General features: G+C 41.0%; 2 protein-coding genes, 1 non-coding gene and 1 pseudogene across 6 annotated transcripts in view; 3 read left to right on the forward strand and 1 right to left on the reverse strand.

Moving 5' to 3' along the window:
- Serpine3 (serpin family E member 3) overlaps positions 1–20,741 on the forward strand; it is a 25,810-nt gene extending 5,069 nt beyond the window's left edge. Inside the window, exons 3-9 of the mRNA XM_021181565.1 lie at positions 2,268–2,501; positions 4,433–4,627; positions 5,759–5,957; positions 11,858–11,958; positions 17,481–17,567; positions 18,031–18,114; positions 20,572–20,741. Of these exons, the coding sequence (XP_021037224.1) occupies positions 2,268–2,501; positions 4,433–4,627; positions 5,759–5,957; positions 11,858–11,958; positions 17,481–17,567; positions 18,031–18,114; positions 20,572–20,615 (944 nt within the window). The 3' untranslated portion in view covers positions 20,616–20,741. The remainder of the gene's footprint in view (positions 1–2,267; positions 2,502–4,432; positions 4,628–5,758; positions 5,958–11,857; positions 11,959–17,480; positions 17,568–18,030; positions 18,115–20,571) is intronic.
- Positions 102–222, forward strand: LOC115029269. Its single transcript, XR_003834846.1, has one exon. It is a non-coding gene; the product is annotated as a small nucleolar RNA SNORA73 family (small nucleolar RNA).
- Positions 603–23,486, reverse strand: part of Ints6 (integrator complex subunit 6) — a 91,793-nt gene continuing 68,909 nt past the window's right edge. For 2 of the 4 annotated variants that reach the window (XM_021181564.2, XM_021181562.2), the window contains exon 18: positions 20,555–22,176. In XM_021181564.2, the coding sequence (XP_021037223.1) occupies positions 22,083–22,176 (94 nt within the window). In that variant the 3' untranslated portion in view covers positions 20,555–22,082. Of the gene's footprint in view, positions 654–6,464; positions 6,714–10,764; positions 11,002–20,554; positions 22,177–23,486 lie in introns of those variants that run through there. The other 2 variants (XR_002379664.2, XM_021181563.2) reach the window with 2 other exon arrangements.
- On the forward strand, positions 6,176–6,861 carry LOC110309618 (annotated as a pseudogene).

Raw genomic sequence — 23,486 nt, forward strand, 5'->3', positions numbered from 1 at the left:
ACACACACACACACACACACACACACACACACACATATCAGAGGCAGCTTCAGCCTCCCAGTTCAGCCACACCTGCTGGGGAGCACCCCCACTGGCCCCTCTCAAAGTTCTTGAAAATTAAAATATCTGTGTTCAGAAGATAGGTCTCCACCTGCATATTCCTACAACTTCTCAGAGTCCCGTGGATGATGACTGAGGAGACAAACCATGCAGCAAACGAAAAAAAAAAAAAAGGAAGACAGGTCTCATAGTTTGAAGTTTTATGCGCAGGAAGATTCCAGAGTCCAGAGCCTTCCAGAGTCTAGAACTTTGCAAAAGTTCAGAACCTTCCAGAGCCCAGACCCACCAGCCTGGGAGTCACCTCTCAGGCGAGCTAACAGCTAACAGGGTGATTTTCTTTTAGCCACTGCGGGTTTATTTTCTTCTTCTTCCTTTCTTCTCTCAGCACCCAATTATAGGCCCTCACCCTCCATCTTTTTACTCTGGCAGCAGGAGGCTGAGCAGAAACCAGCAGTGACAGCTTCCTCTTGGAGAGCCTTGTCCCCGTTCTCAGGCCACTCACCTCTGCCCTTCTAGACACCTTTAGAACAGCAGTTCTCAATATGTTAGTCACAGCCTCTTTGAGGGTCAAGTGATCCTTTCCCAGGGGTCACCTAAGATTGTCAGAAAACACAGATATTTATATTACGGTTCCTAAGAGTAATAAAATTACAATTATGGAGTCGCAAGAAAAATAATTTTATGGTCAGGAGTCACTATAGCATGAGGCACTGTATTAAATATCACAGGTTGAAACCGATGCTCTAGAATGCAGGCAATATAGCCCCCCAACTCCCCCCACCAAACTGATGTGCTCTACAGTTCCGTTTATCTGGAGAACAAAGCTCTCCCGAGCAGGGTCTTCTCAAACCCAGCCATTCTTCACGCTATGGGCAACAGGATGAGTATACAGTTCTACCTCCAACATGGTGACTCTCAGCATGTGATGAGTGGGCCTGTGCCTCATCTGCCTCCTTCCTATAGTGGAAGGACCATAGCCCTTACTTCAAAGCATCACTGAGAGCAGTCATTGTAAACTGGATGTCTGGAGTGCCCTGTGCAACATTTGTAGACACCATAAAGCCTTAAAATTTTATTCTAACACTGCACATTCTGGAACATACATAAGAACTCTTCTCTGTGTGCAGACTGGACAGGGACAAATCTGGCTCAGAAATCCACTTCCAGCCCATTGCTCTGCCTCTTCAATATTTCTGACTCTGAGAACATTCGTCTCGGGCTGTATCGTTGCTTTTCTCTTTGCTGTGATGAAACATCTGAGAAAAGCAGCTTAAGAGAATCCAGGCTCATTGCAGTAAAACCCTGGATGTGAGACCTTGGATGAGACATACTGGCAAGGCAGCTCTCGGACACCTGATAGATTGATCTGGGAAGAGGAGCTTTAGTTGAGAAAATGCCTGCATCAGATTGGCCCGTAGGCAAGTCTATGTGTCATTTCCTTCATTAATGACTGATGTGAGAGGACCCAGCCCACTGTGGGTGCTGCCACCTCGGCAGGTAGTCTCAGGATGTAAGAAAGTGGGCTGAGCAAGACACAGGAGACAAGCCAGTCCTCCCATGGTTTCTGCTTCAGTTCCTGCCTCTAGGCTCCTGCCTTGAGTTTCTGCCCTGACCTCTGTCGGTAGTGAACTATAAACTAGAAGGCAGCATAAACCCTTTCCACCTGACTTGCTTCTGGTCATGATCTTTATCATAGCACCGAATTCTAACTAGGAGAGCAGCTCCTCGACCAGTGCCCGTCCTTGCTACAATACTGCACAGAACTCTCTGGCTTCCCGTTAGAAATTCCATTGTGTCACATCCCCAGGTCTAGCCTCTCCTCCAGAACTCAGCAATGTCCCTGAATTAAGAAGTCAAAGCATGCCAGGCAGTGGTGGCACACACCTTTAATCCCAGTACTTGGGAGGCAGAGGCAGGCAGATTTCTGAGTTCGAGGCCTGCCTGGTCTACAGAGTGAATTCTAGGACAGCCAGGGCTACACAAAGCTTTACACTGCTTTGCCATTTCCAAGGCACTGGCAGACTCTCCTCCAGCTAGGTTTGTTTGTGATCTAGCATGTTTTCTGTCCAACTTTTAAGCTGTGGAGTTAGGTGGATATTGACTAGGGCGGCTATGTCATTTCCAGTGAGGGACTTTTGCGTGGACACATCTTATGAGACGACCTGTTGGGAGCTGTGCAGGCCCTTACGAACACTCCTTTCTCACAGACCCAAGAGTGAAAGAATTCCTGCATGCTGTTTATACCACACGGCACAACTCCAGTCAAGGTGTCGGAATGGAGCTGGCCTGCACCCTGTTCATGCAAACAGGAACATCCCTGTCTCCCTGCTTTGTGGAGCAGGTCTCCCGGTGGGCCAACAGCAGTCTGGAGGCAGCTGACTTCAGCGAGCCTAACAGCACTACCACGGAGGCCTCCAAAGTCACATCCAGACAGAGCACAGGTAAAGGAAAACCACCGTCCTCAGCAAGGCTAAGGGCTCAAAAAAATAGTGCCAGCCATCATTTGTCAGAAGCCATGGTGAGTTCAGGGTGCCCTGAATTGCAGCAGACGTTGAGATAGCAGACCTACCCTTGAATGTCATGCATGTTCTGTGTCCTCTCTGTTCTTCCCTCTTTGCGCCTTAGCACAAGAACACATGTACATGCACATACACACCTATCCTTGAGCACACACAGAAAGGTACTCCTCAGAGCCTACCACCTATGGACATACCCGGCAGGATTTGTCCCAGGTCACTGTCCCCAGGCCATTTTTCACTAACCTCACGTGACAGCAAAATGCAGCAGGGGCCAGGAAAAGTAGTTTCTGGGAAAGTCAGGTTAAAGAAACACACACACACACAAAAGGGACAAGCTACACTCCATGTCTCCCTTGGTTCTGTTGGAAGCTTGCTATGTGTAACGCAATCGTCAGTGGGAGCCACCACAGGTTGTGGCTGTTATGAAATGGGCAGAAGTGGCTAACACCTGCCGGCCTTTTTATTTAGTTAGTTGCCACTAGGAATCTCTGATTCCATTTCACTCGCCCATTGCTCCTAGAATGTGGGTGCTGTTTCTTCATTTTACATCTGGAGGAACTGAAACACCAGGGTTGAGTTTCCTGCTTGCCCATGGGCCACAAAGCCAGGGTCACGTTCTGATCCGGGTAGTCTGGCTGCACTGTTCTTGGTAAGCACAAAAAAGACTCAGATAACTGGAGAATGTTCAAGATCCAGAGTTGCTAAAAAACAAACAAATAAAGAGCTTTGATGTGTGTGGATTGAAGGCTGTACTCTCTCGACGTTTTCAAGTGTTCTACGCTAGCTTTGGCAATTGACTTTTAAAGGACTGAGCCTTGGGGCCAGAAAAATGGTTCAACTGTTAAAAGAGGATGGATGAGGTAGCACACACCTGCCTTTAGCCCCAGTTCTGGAGTGTCCGATGCTTGTTTCCAGCAGCCAAGGTTGCCAGCTTTCATGTGCATATACCCACACACAGCAAACACACAGACACATAGTTAAAATATTTCATTAGTTAAGGAGTGATTCACTATATCCTCCTTGAGTTGTCAAAGGATCCACTCAAAAATCCAACATAGGTATGCTCAACTCCCAGCCTGGTCTTTAGGCAAAAGAAAGACTTGGTCTTTCTCAGCCCCAGAGGCATGAGTATGGAACACATCTGCTCAGACTCAAGTGCAAGGCTCTTTTGTTGGGTGACTAGGTAGATAGTGGTGTGTGACCAACTTCTCCGAGCCTCACTTCTCACATCTGGGAAATTGAACCAAAAGCTGTGGAGATTTCTTCAAGCATTTAAGGCAGAGCCTAGCACAGAGTATATTTATTAAACAATTGAAGGCCTGGGGCAGAAGCTGTCTCTGTAGGAATGATCTGCTTGCTTCTTCCTGTTCTTACATGAAATCCTAACCACAGCCCTCCCTTAAGTGTGCTCTGATCATAGTTATCTCCACAAAGGTGTGGAGAGGGATGCAGCTCAGCAATTAGCAAGTCCCAAGATGAGGTGACAGTGCAGTCTTCTCCAGTCAAAGAGCTTCATCCGTGCAAGCATCTGCCTGGGGAGACAATGCCTAATGATCTCTGGGAAATGACTCAACATAACCAGGGGCCATCCTGGGCACTAGGAGAAACAGGGAGGGAGGCCACACTGAATGCATGCTAACAAGAAGGCTATAATTCAAATTACAAGGTGACTCCCTGCCCCAGAGCAGAAGCTTGGTCATTAGGGACCCAGTCTGAATCCTGCGTTCTTACTTTCCACTTCCATGACAATAAATTAAAAGCCATTTCGCACGGCCGTGGCAGCATAAGGAATTAAAGCTTTTGTAATAAACGAAAAACAACATGAGGCTGCAGTGAAACTCTCCTGTCTATAGGTGAAGGCCCAGGTAGCCCGTTGTGGGGCCGGGACGATGCCCTGTCTACTCAGCTCTCCATCATGAGCACCATGACCTTCCAAAGTACCTGGCAGAAGAGATTCTCTGTGGCCTCGCAGCCCCTGCCTTTCACCCGTGCCCATGGTCTTGTACTTCAAGTCCCAGCGATGCACCAAGTGGCAGAGGTCAGCTATGGTAAGGTCTCTTCTCCAAATTCATAAAGTTGGAGGAAACTCAGCAACATGGGCAAGAGAGGGGAGGTGGGCTCTGTTTTACAGGATTGGATAGAGACATGTTTCTATAGGGGTCCATTCTCTGGGCTGTGGGTAGACTCAAGGTAACAGGAGGCTTCTAGAGGGGCCTTGAATGATATGCTCATCTGGATGCTGAGGACACAATGCAGGTATTGGCCTCCACACTGATTAAGAACATGTTCATGTAGAATCAAAAATACTTGGACCAAATAATTCTCCTAGAAGACACCTTCATGACACAACACCCAGCCAGGACCATATAAGGGCTAAAAGGCCTCCAGACTAAAGGATCCCTGGTCCTGAAATGTCATTGCTCCATATGGCCCTCTTGCCTATGGTTATTTGTCCCAGTCAGCAGGGGAGGTTCCCAGTGCCAGCAGGTGCCTGGTGGCCTTATGTGTGCTATGGATGCCAGCAGGCTCTCTACTAAGTATGAGCTACAACGTGCAGTAGGTTCACCTAAAACTGGTCTCCACCTTTCTACATTCCCCCACCAGCACCAACCCTTTTCCAGCTCCGTGTGTTCTGCTGCTATCTGTCACTTGTCCCATCATATCCTTCTATAACCATACTCCACCTGGTGGCCTGGACTTGCCTCTGCCCACAGACTTCCAGCTGCCCATCCTAAGACCGGTTTAGGTCACAGAAATGATCAGTCTTCAAGTCAAATCCAGCCAGAATGTGTGTTCTGTAGGGTCTGCAGAGGATTTCAAGAGTTGGGCATTTCTCGAATGAAATGTAGATTTAAATGCTTAGCTTGAAAAATAAGATGTAACACAAAGAGCCTGAACCCTATAAAGCTCAGACTGGATGGCTCCCTAAGACACTGCCCCCAGCGGGTTCAGCAGATGTGGATCCCTGACTAAGGCTCTGTGGGAGATCTCAGAGAGCTTTAGGAACACTAAAGCAGCCATGTCACCCAGTAGTTCCCAGTCTCAGATTGCTTCCTGCAGCTGAGGAGCACACCCTCTTACTGTTGCTGTCTTGTAAGTCTGCTTTCTCCAAGTTGTAGTACTGTTGAGTTTCCATGGCTCCTAGGACAGAGCTAATTCCTAACCCACTAAACCCCTAGGCCAGTTCCAGGATGCTGCAGGCCATGAGATAGCTGTTCTAGAGCTGTTGTACCTGGGAAAGGTGGCCAGTTTGCTCCTGGTGCTTCCCCAAGACAAGGGCACTCCTCTGGACCACATTGAACCACACCTCACTGCCAGAGTCATCCACCTCTGGACCACAAGGCTGAAGAGAGCCAGAATGGATGTGTTTCTCCCCAGGTGAGTGGAGACATCTTCCTTATGGAACAATTACCATGTTATCCAGTGGGGCTTGCACTTAGAGCCAAGTGGTCAGACTCAAAGTCCATCCTTCTACTGGACTACCTTGTCAAATGAGCTTTAACCAAGGAAAGGTTCCCTGGAGTTTGAGTCTATTCTAAAGTCACTAAAGAGTAGTTCACTACACATGCACAGTTGAATTCCTGGGTCTTCCCAAGATGAACTATTCGGCTCTCACTGGGCTGACTCATGTTCCCACCCCCTTGCTCCAGATGCAATGCCATGGTAGGAAGAAGAATTTAGGGTCTGCATAGAAACCCCTCTCTCATGAGAACCAACAGCAGAACTATGTTTAAACCTCCCAGGGCTGTCCAGATTGGTCACCTTCTATTAGGCCCAACTTTCCAAATGCCCCACCAACTCAATACCACTTACCCAGGGAGCCAAGCTTCCAGCACAAGAACCTTTGTGGAAACACTCAAGTAATACCCCAACTATGTAACTCACACATCCAAAGTGAGTCTTGCTCCTCCTTGGAGAGCCTCCTGGTTATCATGCAGTGCAACAGTTTCCCAAGGATATTTCCTCACTTTCTTTTTAAAATATGGGATATAGCTTTTTCTCCCCATTCTCTTCGGGTCTCTCCTCTGTGAGTGTTTTGGGTGTGGTCGTCCAAGCCAAGTGCCCGTTACCAGCCTCGGAAAACAGAGGAAATCAGGGGCTTTCTGCTCACAGGCCAGTGGAAGGATGCCCAATCTGTCAAGATCAAGAAGAACAAGGATAATGTGAAGTTCAAGGTTAGCTGCAGCAGGTACCTTTACACCCTGGTCACCACAGACAAGGAGAAGGCAGAGAACCTGAAGCAGTCCTACCCACTGGTTTAGCAGTGAAGGAGCTGACATGAACCAGACCTCTGTATTTGACTATTAAAATTCCTGAAAAAAATATATATTCCTTATAAAAGTTACTTTTAAAGTGCACATTGCACTGGGTAAGGTGGCAAATGTCTAGGTAGGTAGGTAGGTAGGTAGGTAGAGATGGATAGATGGATGAATAACATATATTTACAGCATTTTGCAGCCATAAATAATAATTTTGATTTTTTTGTTTGAGAAAATGTTTCATATAGCCAAGGATAATCTTGAACTCTCTGATCCTTCTGCCTTCTGCCTCTGGATCCCGAATAATGGGCTCATAGATGTACACTGGGCCTTTGATTTATATAGTGCTGGGAATCAAACTCACAGTCTCATGCCCACTAGACACGCATTCTATCAACTGAGCTCTACCCCCAACTCCAAATTCTAAAAGATATTGACCATCAGCCAACCATGGTTGTGCACACCTTTAATCCCAGCACTCAGGAGGCAGAGGCAGGTGGATCTCTGTGAGTTTGAGGCCAGCTTAGTCACAAATTGAGTCCAGGACAGCCAGAACTTATAACACTGAGAAACCCTGTCTCAAAAAAAAAAAAAAGGCAAAAAAAAAATGTTTATTAACTTAAAAAGAAACACACATTCATTGGTCATCACTACTCAGTGCTAGGCAACCGCTATTTTACTCTCTCTCTCTCTCTCTCTCTCTCTCTCTCTCTCTCTCTCTCTCTCTCTCTCTCTCTCTCTCTCTCTCTCTCTCTGGATTATCTCTTAGGAATTTTTTCATGCAAATCAACAAATACAATGTTAGCCTTTTTATTGGACTTTTCCCCACTAAGCACAAAGTTTTAATATTTCATCTCTTTTTAATGACTGAATAATATTCTAGTGTGTGGATATACTATATTTTATTTAAGCATTCTTTTTAAATGTTTTTAATTGATATGGAATAACACCCCCTCTTTCCAGCGACCTCCTTTGAGCCTCTCCTGAGCTCCTCTTCAAATTGTTACTATTGCATAGAGCAACCATTAACTGCTTGTAGTTCATTTTTTGTTTTGTTTTTCCAGAAAGGTTTTCTTTATGCAGTCCTGGCTGTCCTGGAACTCACTCTGTTTATAGACCAGGCTGGCCTTGAACTCACAGAGATCTAGCTACCTCTGCCTCCTGAGTGTTGGGATTAAAGGCATCTGGTACCACCCTCTAGCATGCCTGTAGTTCTTTATCTAGGGGTGTGACCCCCTAATAAATAGTGGAAAATTTCCCCTTCCATGTTAAGAGGTCCATTGATATCGTTATTATTCTGGTCTTGCTTATGCACCCGATCTAGAAAAGACTGTCATGTGATTGCCTACTTAAACTTCCTCTCAAAAATCTATGCTTATTTTTCACGAGTTTTGTTCACTCTTTGGATTTTTGATCTACTGTGAATTACTGTAACCTTGACAACTTGAGTGCTAGGGGACACCAACCTCCCTTACTGTAGGAAACCTACTCCCACAAAACTATTACTAGCCTGTTCTTGACTGCTCTGATCCCAATAATAAGTAGTTATACAATATGTATTTTGTGTGTGATCTGTATTATGCATGGCTAAAAATAGATGAGGCCCACAGGAGGCCATGTCACTTTACAGAGATGATCAACATAGCATAGTAGGGGCACTGCAGATGCTTAACAGAAGCAGCTGTAAGGTGATCACACACTCATGCAGTTATGATTCAACACAGCATCTTTGCATCTGCTCACATTTTCAAGAGTGAAAGGTGCTGCATGTGGCAGTTTCTAAATGTATGTTAAGCTTAACTTGTTCTAACAGGTTTGTACATATCTTCTCATAGTAAATGACAAATTAGACCATACATTTCATGTCTACCTTTAGTATTATTTTTCTCGTCTGCATAGGCTAGAAAAACTTAATAGGCTATACCTTGGAGGTTTTCAAATTGTTGCCAACTTTCACAAGAGAAAAAGAAAAATCTATGTTAAGTGGACTTAGGCAGATGAAGCCCATGTTATTTGAAAGTCAACTGCATTTGGTGTAAATGGAGGCCAAGTCTTCATGTGTTTGTATGTGGGGATTGGCCCAGTGTCTTATAACATTTGCCTAAAGGATCATTTTTTTCCTCCATCATAGTTTCTTGACATCACATCACTCTCAAAATTAATTGCCAAATGCACAGGTTTATTTCTAACTCTGTTTGATTCCATACATATAGATTCTAGTATTTTTGTAGTGTTGTATCATTCTGGCTCTTAGAACTCTAGTCAGTCTAGAAATCAGGAAGTGAGTCTAACTTCATTCTCTTCTTCCTAAAGAGTGTCTTATAAGACCAGCTTACCAGTTTCTCTCCAAAACAAGCAGGTTGGCGTTAGACATGGGTATGTCTTGTGTGTCAGCCAGGGAGTGCTTTGAGCTTTGGATGTCTACCACTCAGCTCACTGTTTCTTTGACAGTGTTTTGTGCTTCTAGGTGTTTATGTTATACTTAAAGCTGAATTTATTTCTAAGTATTTGGATTATTTCTGATGAATTAGAAATAAAATATTTTCTGAACTTCATCTTCACATTGTATTAGAAATATCATTGCTTTTTATAAGAAAGCATATCTCAAATGAGATCTAATAGGGTTTTTTATTGTTCATCAATATTTTCTACACAGGAGACCAAGTCATCTGTGAATACAGATAGTTACTTCTTTCCTTTTTTTAAAACCCTATTTTATTTCACAAATTCTTTATGGTGCTGGGGATTAAATTCAGGGTCCTTGCATGGTAGGCAAGTGCTGTACCACTTAGCTATATCCCTAGCCATTACATCCTTTATAATATGGATGCTTTTATCTATCTTTGTCTTTCCTATCATCCTGCACAAGGCCAAACAGAAGTGATAGAGAGTGGCCATCCTTGTTTTGTTCTTAATCTTAGATGGAAAACTTGAAGAAAATATTCAAGGTGTGGGATTGTAGGCTTTCTTCATCATATTGAAAGTTACCTCATGTCCCAAGTTGGCTGAGCCTTTGGGCTTTTTATTTGTTTGGGCATTGGTTTTTGTTGTTTTCATGAGTGAGGTTCGAGCAAGCTAGGCAAGTGCTCTATCACTGAGCATACCTCCAAGTCCTCTTGTTTTCTTAATCACGAAAAGATGCTAGATTTTGTCAAAGCCTTCTCTACATCTGTTGAGATGACCACATGATCTTAATCCTTTACTTTGTTAACAAATGTGTCATCTTATTACCATGTAGAGCACATCTTGCATCCTTGCGTTAAGCTCTGCTTGGTCATGGCAGGATTTATAGATGCTGGACTCAGTTTGAACCTAACTCATTTCCAGTCCATCCCTACTATGTAGTTGAGAATTCATATGAACTATGGCTTTCTTTTCCTGTGATGCCCTTGATAGTTTCTGTAAAGGGCAGGCAGCTTTCTGGTTATTTCCTTGAGTTAATGTGCTGCCTCATTCCTTCTAGTTCTGCTTCCATAGCTGTGCAGGGACATGTAATCACACCTCACCTGTTGCTTTTACTGCACTTAAACAGGATACTATTTAGCTTATCACCCACCACATGGTCAGCTTCAAACAGATTTTAACTTTCTCAATATTACTGAGAAACCACAGTCTAAACGCAATGCTAAGTGCACAGGCTACACCAAGCATTGTGCTGAACACTACAAGAATTTTCATTTATCACGTTATTTAAATTCTATTGCCATCGTGCTTATTTCTCAAAGACAGACAATAAGAATATAGGGTAAAGTAGCTTGCCACTGAGTCTGTAAAGTAAGACGTCCCTGGTGAGAGGAATCGGACTAAAAAGCCAGGTCCACAGCATTAATCATTACATTTAGTGTTTATGTTTTTTGAAAAGGATGTTTTCTGTACTTAAGACAATTTCATAAGTGAGCCAAATATTTTGAAAAATGTCAACATACCTCTTTTTCTAAAGTTATGCATGGTTTATACAAAAGACAATTTATATTTCTTTCTTTCTTTTTTAATTTTCAAAGACAAATAGCAGCAGCATCCTCTTTGAAGGTTTGCTTCTTGGATGGCTAATGTAAAGTGCTTTGTCCTGGGGTCATGTTGGTGTGCTGATTCTTTCTGCTCTCAGTTGTTTACTGGGCAAACAAAGGCTGAGTTCCTTTTCTGCTGCATATCAAGGGCACATACTGCACACAGTAAACATGAAAATGTGTTACATAGTAGAGAAAGCTACACAAGGGGCTATACAAGGAACTATAGATATCTATTCACATCCACTGTGTGTGAGATTCTACCCAAATGTGAGGAGCCCAGGGAGAGTGATGCTGGCTGGCATGGCTCCACACTCCCACAGCCCAGATTTGGATTGAGGTACACCACATACTCATTACGTCATCTTGGGCAGGTTTCTTACTTTATGCTCTGAATTTTTCACCTAAGAGATAATAATAGCCATTATATGAAAATGAAGCAATTTCTACAAAGCTCTCATAGTGTCTAACACCATGTCAGCAATATTCATTTATTTTAATTTATATTTATTTTATTAATATTAATAAAAATGAGCTGAGGTAGCTTCTAGGTCATTTATAAAGAATATCAGTAGGAAGCAGACTTTTCTGTGCACCTTGAGTACAACTATACAAATTGGGCTTTCAGAACCAGGAGTCACGGGGCTGGGGGTGAAGCTCAAGTAAATAGAATATTTCTCTAGCATGTAGGAGGTCCTGCATCTTATCTCTAGTACCATTTTGAAAAGGTGAGAAAACAGCTGAGTAGGAAGGTAACAGCTGAGGAATGGAGTTATCAAAAGGCAATCAGGGAAACAGAGCCGTCCCAAATGAGTAGTATGGACAAAGCTGGGGGAAAGCCCAGAGGGGTCAGGTTCATCCCAGGTATGATCAAGGGCAGGAACAATGAAAAGGCCAGTGGGGAGGGGCCCAGTGTGCACTGATCTCCGGTTAGAACCTTATACTTGGTGTGGAATGCATGAGAAGAACGTGAATTCTAAATGACAACTGATCATCTGCCACTGTCTTGCAGGTTTAAGATCCAAAATCAATTTGACGTAAAAAGCATTTTAAGATCGTGGGGTATCACTGATCTTTTTGACCCACTCAAAGCTAACTTGAAAGGAATTTCAGGTAATAATTATTCAATTCTTCCTATCCTTGCAGAGTATTATGTTTGGGAGTTTTGCCATAATCTAAGGGATCCTTATTATGTCAGAGTTTTTGACAGAAAACACTGCATAAAATAAAGGGGTTAGCCTTGTGTAAGAATGTGGAGCTTCTAGTAACAGTCACATTTTGATTAGAATTGTTGGGTGAGGGGTGCTCCTTGAGGATATCAAGCATCGTTTTTGGAAACCACTTCACGGTGCATCAAGTGACCATAGGATGCAATACAGAGCCTCCCTTTGCCATGACCAGACTCTCATGGAGACTGTAGGCAGCACCAGCGCCTTCATTATGCCCTCTGCTATCACGCCAGCGTCATGGCCATCCCGTTTCTACCCTTTTCTTTCCTGGTTGCCTTTAACGCTTACTGCCTTTTGTTATGGACTAATAAACACACCTTTCCCTAGCCCAGTCCTCAGATTACCCATGCTTTCATGACCTTGCCCTAAGATGTTCTCTTTCCTGGCATCCATGCTCCATATTTTCCATAGTTAACATGCTACTGCTGATCAACAGGAACCATGTTTGCCTGTGATCTGAGCTTCCATCGCACACTGAAAGGAAAACGAATGCTAACATCTACTTTGGGAACCTTAGAGGGAACCACTGGCTCAACTTCTGCCAAGCTAGGAAGCCTTGGATTGTTTCTACTCTGCAGATTATCTCACTGGTCTTGAGACTACCTTTATTTGATGAACTTGAAAGTTACCGTTTTAAACATCAGACCACTGGAACATATGGTACTAAAACTTTGGTCAGAATCCACCCTCTTAATCACAGAAAATAACAGGAGTTTGATCTTCAAGTCCTGGCTTGTGCTTTAGATGTGAGCAGACAGAACCACCACAAGCTACTTATTAAGTAAGAGTAACAGGGAGTATCTAATCAGGGTACTAACAACATGCCATCTTGGGGCCGCGGGCCTTCATAGTAGAGTGCTTGCCAAGTGTGCAGAAAGTTCTGGGTTCCATTGCCAACATCACCCCCCCCCCAAAAAAAACCAAATATCTACCACTTCTTATTGTCTAAATGTACAGGGATAGGTAAGACAATAGTCAAGTTTTGGCAGTGTTCACAATGCTTGGTATACAATTAGACACAAGGCAATACTGGTGGCCTCGTTGGAATTTTTCCTTATTGACAGGCATGCTTTGACACTGCAGGAAAGGAACAGTAGAACAAACAGCATAATGATCAGAAGCAGGGAAGGAGCAGGGGAAGTTACCACATTCTACTTTCAGTAACCGGCAATTATGTCTTCTCAAGGCTTCAGAGTTCAGCTTTGGTATCCCTGTGGCTAGTGGAAATTCTACTGCTTTTTTAGTCATCCAAATTAAAAATATGAGGGTGCTGGATTGAGTAGCCAGTTACAGAAGGGGGTGGGGGAAGTAACTTTGAAGCTATTTTTGGCCCTCTCTTCCATGCCACTGTATTTAATGTTTTACTCTTCTTCCTTTTTAATTCCCTACCTTACTCCCCAACCCCCAGAATCTGAAAAAAAAAAATACTCAAATGCCAATCTTGTGTCCTTAAACAGTAGTGGTCTTCATCTGTATCTTGCAGAACCACCCACTATAAGCAAAGATACCTTGCGATCCACTGTTTTTGAGACAGAATCTCTCACTGGCGTTGGGTTACACTGACTGGGGCATTAAGCTATGAAACTTCCCTGCCTTTTTCCCTTACCCCACCCCTCAAGCGAGCAAACAAGCATGCAGCCTTATCCTTTTTTTACATGGGTTTAAGGACTCAAACTTGGGTGCTCATGCCTGTACAGCATGAACTTTACCGATTGAGCCATCACCCCAGCCTATCACCAAGTCTTATGAATACCTACATGGTCTACATATAATCCAATTATTTTACTTATGTTTGTTTAAACCAACATAATCATAAGCTCACAGGTCTGACTTCCTTAATAATCCAGCCATGTGCTAAATGTGGAGCTTGCATTCATGCTTATTGATGCAACCTAATGATCTTCTCCCACAGTCAACAAATTAAGACCTGTCACCTGATTTTATTTTAAAAAAAGCAGCTACTTACATTTATTAATATTAATCTAAGGCTGTTTTCTTGCTACAGTAGTGAAGTTACTTCACTGGGATGGACATCAGGGGATTGGTGATAGCCAAAATTAATATTTTTATTGATGGCTTGCCAACAAATTCTTTGCAATAGCAAGACCACTCATGCCTGTACCCAAGTACATTTCTGCCTACTCTACAGACAGGATCACTGAACAGTGTCATCATTCCTAAAGTGGAGAGCCACCACTCAATGACACAGTATATTGGTTTAAAAACATATTTATTGTGTGTGCATGCTGGAGTGGGGAGCACATGATCACAGCACACATGTGGAGGTGAGAGGAACTCTTGGAAAGTCAGGTTCTCCTTCCACTTGTAGGTGGATTCCATGGATTGAATTAAGGTCATCAGATTTAATAGGCAAGCTACATTACCTGCTGAGCCATCTCACCATCCCCATCTGCAGAGTAGTTTTGTTTGTTTGCTTGTTTTTTAATTAGAGAAATGATCATAAACAGAGCCACCCTCTCTTCAATGAACAAGGGGTTACCAAGTTTTACAATACAGAGGAAACCTAAGAAAACTTCCAATTCAGTTCCAAAACCAGAATCACAATTCACCTTCCCAGGCTACAAAGCTCCTTCTTGGCATAATTTTATTTAAGTATTTCAAAGCTCAACTGAGCCCCCATGTAGCTCACCCTTCCTCCCAATCCTCTTTTATTCCTACAGAATGCATAGTTAATTGTTCCAATCTCCCTCTCACTGAGAAGAACAGGTAGGTACCTGTTCTGGGTAATCCCCTTGCTGAAAGACCACCAGCAAGCTTTGACATAAACTTGTGCCTCCAGTTCAGGTGTTGTATATAAACTCAACATTTTTTAGAAACTACTTAAGTCTTTGCTTTCATAAGTAGCAGTCAACTTCAATTTCTGTCCATAGTGCAAGCTATATGCTACAGGACTTCAATAAGCCAACTGTCTAGAGTGCATGAATTAACTTGAGCCACAATAAGTCAACACTGCACAGAAAGATGTAAGAAGTAGGGAAAGGTGGAGAAAGCAACCAACTACAGCTAGTTTGTGAGCCATCTAAGATTCCTCCTAACAGTTTCCTTTCACTGGGCTAGCTGCAATGCTGTCTATACACCCACTCTTCATTTCTTAGCTAACTGAAAAGATGGAAGAAGATAAGCAACTAGCTCTTTCCAAAGGAAATCATTGTCAGGGACAAAAGGAGGCAACTGATGTCCAGTCTGTCCTGATGAGGAAGAAGCTGAGGTCCAAATGCAGACAATTTATAAATGTGTGGCCAACAGTATATAAAAGAATGACAGCACCTACCAACCAGTGGTGGGAATTAAATCCTTCCTTAGAGAACCTTGTGTGCTTCATCCTTTGGATGTACACATCAACTATTTCTTTGACACATGTACGCACTATTCTGAAAGCTGGGCATGGTAAAGTGAGCATGCCATAATTCCTACTTGCTACAGCTAATAGTCTAGGTAGGGGGTGGGAGGGGTAATCCCATATATGCTGACACAAACATGTAATGTAGGCACAGATGTTTATAGTTGACTATGATGTGCCTTCCAGAAAGTTTAGTTAGTAAACTGAGGTTAAAGAGAGGTGGAAGTGGCTTCAGGGATGAGAGCCATGTACTGCAGTCCTGCACAGCAAATATTAGCAAATCAGCAGCTCCAACAAAGTTTCCTAGACACAGGGATCTATTAACCTGCATCTCTCACATGTAACTAATTAAGGAGCCTGTCTACAGAACAGCATCTATAAAGGATTCTAAGGGCAAATTTTGGGGCGACAGGTTGTATAACCTTTTACAATGCTAACAATTCAGAAAAACAACAGCCGGGAAAAAACTCACCTTTTCCAGTTATTTCATTAATGGTATAACATTACAATAGCCACATAACAAAAGGAGGCCAACTACCGTCAGAATAGAAGATAAAGGAAGAACACAGACTAGTCTACAAAAATGTCAAGTCTTAACCAAAGATAAAACTTTCAGAGATGTGACACTTGGTGGCATACAGGCTATGAGTAGTCTAAGGGTTATGCACAGACAATAGACATTGGGCCATTCTTAGAATGGGGTAGGAAGGATATTTAAGCTTTTCACATGCCTTACAAAGACACTGAAACAGCCCTACCTAGTCTACTGAAGATGAATTTGTAGCAATCCCACTTCTTACAATGCTGTATGTTAGCTGACCAGGGGTTTCAGAGTGAAGTGCACTCATTTAATCATATGGAAATGTTCAGACAATGTGAAAGTAATAAAGTCAAAGACAGTAAAACCTCGACTGGCAAACATCTCTTTATAAAATCCTTTTTGACTTTGGCACTCTGCTCAATGGGCTAGAAGGGGCTAATCATTAACAGATATTGTTTTTCTCAAAGACAAGCAACGAAAGACCACTGTTAATCTGATTCTCCACTAGCACCAAGTGAATGTCGATTGACTTCTTCCTGGCTCTTGCCCATTCTCTACTGCCAGCGAAAAGTGGAACAATCATCTCCTGATATCCCATTGTTTTAGTATCCTGGGTTGGATTTTAGTCTTACATGACTGTCAGGGGCCATATCCCTAAAATACATCAAAATGGTTCCTAATATGCAGGTCTCTCTGATGGTGTGCTACAGCTGACTAGACAGCAGCTTCTTAAATGGGGGGCTGGGTAGAAACAGGCTCTGGGTCAAACCTGCATATTCTCAGTTCAGATGGGGTGTGTGTCATACCAGATGACTTTGCAATCCCTCTGAAACAGAAGGGCAGAGCAGTTTCAAATCATAGTTCTACATGCTGAAGTTCACTCTTTACTGCAACACATGTCATTTCATCTGTAGAGAACTGTTCAATGACAGGAATCTGTCAAGCTTTCTAAGTTCTCTCATTCCTATTTACTAAGCTTGTCTTTGAACACACACATCTAGCTACAACCTCACATTTCTCTGTAGGTTCCAGCCCTTCAGGTGAGCTAACTAGCCAACCAGCTCCACAGAATCTAGTCATGGAACAGCAGGCACTTTAGCACCGGATTATCCTCCTAATACTAACCCCTGACTTACCAGTGTCTTCCTAAAAACTGCAGCTCAACAAGAATTATCTCAAAAGCTCATTGAAATTATATTTAGGTTATACTTTGTAACATACACCCTTGGGAACCTACCTAAGTTTTAGAAATACAGGATAAAGATTTTAATATTAATATTTAAAATTATGAGATTTAGTTTCTACTAATTTGGGGGAGGTCTTACTAAATTAGTGAAAGAAGCCTTTGAGTTGTAGAAAAATAAAACTTAGCAATTTTCTGTACAATCACTCCCTATATACTTATAGCACTGAATGCTCAAGTTTTACTCAAGAGTCTTCAAACATACACTATGTGCACAAAAATGTAAACAAATCACTTTCCATTTTGTCATTTGTGAATTAGGCCAAGATGGCTTTTACGTTTCTCAAGTAACCCACAAGGCCAAGATGGAGCTTTCAGAGGAGGGTACCAGGTCCTCTGCAGCCACAGGTACATTCAGCGCTAAGCCCCATGGAGCTGCTCACCAAGATCGACCCTTGTTATGTCTGCCCAGTGACTCTTCAGTTATAAACCATACCACTTAAGCCAAAACCCGAGTGTGATGTAGCATTTTAAAAGAAATGAAAGAAAACAAAATCTTATGAAAATCAATGATACTAATTTTTAACAAGTATCACTGCCCCATCAACAAGGAGTGGAATCATACAGTATCCCACCTTCAAAGAGGGAGCTATGTCATGGAATACTATTAAAAAAAAAAAGACACAGGAATGATTAAGTAGTATCTTTCCTCTTTAATTTACCAATTTGCACTCCTGTAACACTACACGGTAGAATGTCATTAAGATGCTGATGATTCCTTAAAGACAAATCAAGTTCTGCACCTATGTTCTGCATTTATGTTATCTGCATAATGCTTTTCAACGCTGACTGGGCCTGTTCTTTCTCACAGCGGTGCTGCTGCTGAGGAGGTCTAGGACCCCTGCTTTTAAAGCAGATCGACCCTTCATCTTTCTTCTGAGAGAACACAGCACAGGTACTGACTTTTTAAAAAAAACTGGATTCATACATTTATGTCCACCTCTAGCAATTTACGTTTATTAATCTATTATAATCTCAAATAAAGGGGAATTGTTTCATAGTACAAAGGAAACTTTTCCTCCAGGTCTTTTACTTTTGCATCTGTTTATTTGTAGCTAATGCTGATTCTTTTTAGTTCAGCAGGCTTCTGCTTCTAGAAAGATTTTAAAAAGTCATGAAAACACACTATCAAATATTGCTTTTCTTGCTGCTGTCCTATTGTTTTAGAAAAGATGGTTTCTTCAGGCCAAGATGATCAAGACCCAGGCTCTAGTATTTTAGCAATGCACAGATTTCTGTCCTGTTTGTTGTCTTTCTCAAAAGCTACTTAGTACTCCTAGTACTTTTGCGCACAACAGAAAAGTGTCTCAAGGAAAAGATGGCAGACACAGGTTAGCCTAGCAGCACAATATAAGAAACAAATGTCTCCACTCTACTAATCTAGCAGTGTTGGAAATAATCCTTCAATTCTTTTCTTTTCTTAGTCTCCCTGTAACAATTATTGGCCTCAAAAGGAAGAGATTCTCAGTAAAGAGCTGTTGGCAATTCTCAGTAGTGTTCAAAACAACAGTATGGAACAAGATTAAAAAAAAAATCAAGCCAAGGTGGACCTACTTTTTAACTAAACATCAGGCATCACTTTTATTTGTGGAAAGAATATCGAAAGTTAGAATGAAAATTAGCATAGTTTAACACAGATTGTTAAAAGAAAATACTGTCAACATCATTTTATCTGAGAATCATTTGTATACTGTCATATTTGTGCTAGAAATCAAAAGAACATTTCTTGACAAAAGGATGTAGGTAATCATTTTCTGGAAAATTATCTACTTGGAGATTATTTGGGAAGAAGGAGTTCATAACAACGTCCACTCAGTGTTTCACCATGATTATCCCAACCCCACAGTGACTGTGACTACACAAAACGGCACTGATCACTAAGAACAGACAGCAGAGATTATGTAAAAAATAATAAAAATAATAATTGTAACAACAAAAAGCAAGTTTTAAAATAAACTCTCAAAGAGGGAGAACTAACCTTGAACAGAAGGGCCACTGCCTAAAGCTCATATCCAGTAAAGAGGACAGTTAGAAGACAAATAACAGATCCTTGAAATTCAACTGTATTAAAAACCATGTAAAGCTGTTAGACTAGAAAAGACACACCACACTTTCAACAATTTTTACCGCTCAAGTATCAAAATGAAAATACAGGTCTAATAAAAAACCAGTTCCCTAACTCACCACAAATCTTAGTCTCCGTCCCCGTGGCTTTTTAGTTTTCTGGACGATGGTTGTTCACATTACCCAAGGCAAAGTGGATAATTTTCTAATCATATTACTTAAGAGATTTTTAAATCCCTTACACCCTTCAGCTGGGGCTAGAAGATGGCCATGGTTAAGAGCATTTGCTTCACTTGTACAAGATCCAGGCTTTGTTCCCAGCACCCACATGGAAACTCCTAGGAGTCTGCAGCTCCAGTTCCAGGGGAATCTCACACTCTCTTCTCTTTGGGCTTCTACAAGCACTAGGCACGCATGTAGTGCACTTACATACATGTAGACAAAAGTCTTAAAATAAAAATAACCTATAAAAAATTCTCGGCCTTCACTGTTAAAAGCTTACAAGTCTCATACTGATGAATGAATCAACTAACAGATAGGACACATAGGGGAACATTATGGAAAATTATCTAAGAACTCTAACATTAACCCTTTGGAGAGCACTTGTCCAACACAGCTTCATTCCATGATCTCAAAGAATAAAATACCCATCCCCAAATATATCCTCCCTTGCCTTGGCTAACAAGGATTCTGTAGAAACTTCACTAGCTTGACTAACTTGCCCACCATCTTTGAAAGGCAAGTCTGAGGTGGATGGAATCTTAAGCTTTAGTTTTTGATAGGCTGCAAATTTTCGGACTAAGTTTTAGTATTAGAATGTAAACGGTATTATGCCAGACAGAGAAAGGAACAGAGAGGAGGAGTGGGGAAAGAGAGAAGGGTAGAACACAGACACAGAAGATCCTGTTATTTTACACTCCTTGGGGGTTCATTTTGGAAATTGTAGTAAAGGAAGAAGATCTGAGAATTATTCCACCACGCTTAAGACATAAAGACCCTTCCAAGGACAGCCCCCATGTGCTGACTTAATATAATTCCTATCTAAATGACTCCAGTGTTCCCACTGATCTCACTCTTAATACACATAATTCACAACCACAAAGTTAATCTGGATTTTGTATAGTTTGGTATAAATTTAGCAGTGTGATTACAGGCAATTATTTTAATAATTCCATCTCTAAATTATATCTTCGTTTACTTCCAGAAATTGTGAAGACGTAAGAAATGTTTAATGAATTGTTTTATGAAAATACCACAAGTCACATTAAATGTTTCTTTTTCTTTACAGGATTTATCTTCAGTATTGGAAGAGTTTCAAATCCCCTTGACTAAAATAGCAGACCTCAAGAATGTTTTCTCTATGTATGCTTTCCTTCATAAATATTTACAATTTAAGAGTATGTGATTTCCAAATATTATTAATCTAAAAATAATTCAATTAAAAAAATAATTTAAAGGTTTTTTTTTCACCTTGGTTATTCCAAATCTAAAAACTCTAACCTTTTCTACTGGTTCCCTCCAAACCACTAAAAGGCACAGCAGTGATCTATGAATATGTGCATGAGTCAGGACACAGGGTCACATCCTTAGTAAAGATGTGCAGCCCTGTAAGGATGGAAAATGGAAGTGCCAGATCTCCTCATCCTGTGCAAATAAGGGGGAAAGAAATGAATACAGCCGTCTGTTTCCTCTCCAGTTAGATTCTGAGTAAGTATGAGAATCAGGGAGCAGAACCAAGAGATCCACTCAGAATCATCATATTATAAACTCACGTAAGCATGGGGGGGGTGGGGACCAAATGCCGGCATACTAGCCTTTTCCAAATATGATATACCCTAAAGCTATCACACCTTAACTAACAGCTAGACTTGAGTGCCATCTAAATCCTGTAAGAAAGGTTGAAAGGTGTTAAGAAGCCAATAATGCCCCAACTCATCTACTTTTAAAACTGTTTTTAAAAAACTGCCCATCTGCCTATCTGCCACAGACCTAGGTATTACCATTATCCAGGCAAGAGTGGAGTATATTGGCATGGCCAACAAAACTAAGAACATATAATAGTTAAAAAGACAATGCAGGCTATGTAACATATAATTACATTAGTTTAACAAATATTAAGTTGTGTATTTTTTAATGCTAAAAAGCAAGGCCTTTAAAATTCCATTGTTTTAGAATGTTTTTAAGTAGTTACTTTAAATGTGATTATTTCCTAAACCACACAAGAGTAAAATAGAGCATTTATTGATGGAATAACAAAAGTGCTTTTCTTAAATATTCTTCAAAATACATTTGTACAACTTACAATAATATATCCAAAATAACTGTATATACAAAACATTACCTAGTTTTTAATGTATGTGCTTTTTTCCCCAAAAATTACAAAGTAACTTGTTTTTAATTTTTTTCTTTTCTTTTTTTTTTTTTTGGCAAAGTTCAACCTTAACAGAGCTGACAATTTTAAAGGTTGGTTTAAGAAAATATAACCTGAGGGAAACTGACACGCAAGAGCCAATGACAAGCAGAGGATTTGAAGAATAGTTTTAGTTAGTTAAAAAAAAAAAGAGAAAGAAAAAGAAAAAAGGGAAGAAAGAAAAAAAATTTCGTGATACTTTTCACTTTACAAAAGTAAACTAAAATGAAAAGGGCACTGTAAAATGATGGAAAGGAACTGTAGAATGTTTTTAGTATCTCAAATAGCCAACAATGCATGTCAAAGAATGAATACAAGATTACAACAGTCTTGTATTTACTTTGTATTTGGAGAAGACAATGAAATAAGTGGCCTCATTCTATTTTCTTTTAATTGCTATTAATATGGTTGATCTGATTGGCTCTTCGATGAATTTCATCCAAGAAGTTCTCCAGTTGTTCTATTAGCATTCGTTTCTTAAACCTGTGTAAGAAAAATAAGAGCATTCTTAATTACCTACTAATAAACAGTATATACTAGCATGTTTCAAAGAGAAAAACTGGCTTTGGGAAAGAGTCATTTGTTTTAAAGTAAAATGAGAAAGAAAAGAAGAGGGTAGGGGGAGGCTGGAAGAAAAACTGTGGCAGGAGACTGGAAGCAGGGCAATGTCTGGTTTGTAAATAAAAAAGATAATTAAAAAAAAAAACAAAAACCAATACGTAAAGTCTATTGGCAACTACCTACACATGAGCTGAGCAAGGACAGTACTAAAAGACACAGGCTAAAGTGGATGGAGACTCAGGAGGTCTCAGCTCCAACAACGAACTAATGGATAACCAAGGGATGCTGAGAGCAGGACAGAGAGTCTTCTTCCAGTTTCAGGTCTGCCCTGAAACATAATGTTATGTTTTCAGGTAACATTATATAGGCACATAAATCCTTAAGAAATTATGGACATTTTCCCTGGTAAATTATTATATTCTTTTAAAATTCTTGATTAATTTCTCCATTGCTTTTTGGTGGTGCTGTAAATATGTTTATGTTTTCAGGTAACATTATACAGACCAAGCAGATGATAGTTATGTCATATAAACACACACAATGTATGTATGTATGTATGTATGTATGTATGTATGCATGCATGTATGTATGTAACAATAGTTAGTAGGCTATGGATTTGAAAGAAAGCAAGGGTGGGATATATGAGGGGTTCTGAAGAGAAAAGGGAAAAGGGAAATGATGCCATGGTATTATAGTCTCACAAAAGGAACATTTAAAAAAGAAAAAATCTGTTGAGGACTAACAAAATAACTCAGAAGATAATGAGGCTATAATAGCCAACTTTGACCAACTCTGATGTCCTCTTAACTCATATGGAAGAAGAGACTGACTTCTGAAGATGTCCTGACCGCCACATGTGTGCCAAACACAAAAACTTGTACAAATCTAATGAAAAATGTCTAAGCTACTATTCAAACCAGAACTGAATTACAGTTTTTCTTACAAGAACTCATCTTGTCTTAGGAACAAGGGAAGAATGGTTATTCTTCCTACCACCAAAAATAAAAAAGATACTAATACACACAAGGATTCTAAACATTATAGTAAAGCTGAATTGCAAAACAGTTACTGTAGTATCATCTAGTCCTTTTTGAAAATTGAAGTCCCTACAAAATGAAAATAAAAAATTGATAGTAGCATTTAAACAATCAGTGTTCTACTATAATTTGAAGACCAGGACATCAAGTATCATAAGGTATCTATAACAGGATATATAGCACAAAATGTTTATC

Source organism: Mus caroli, chromosome 14 (genome assembly GCF_900094665.2).
Source record: "Mus caroli chromosome 14, CAROLI_EIJ_v1.1, whole genome shotgun sequence".
Taxonomy (NCBI): domain Eukaryota; kingdom Metazoa; phylum Chordata; class Mammalia; order Rodentia; family Muridae; genus Mus; species Mus caroli.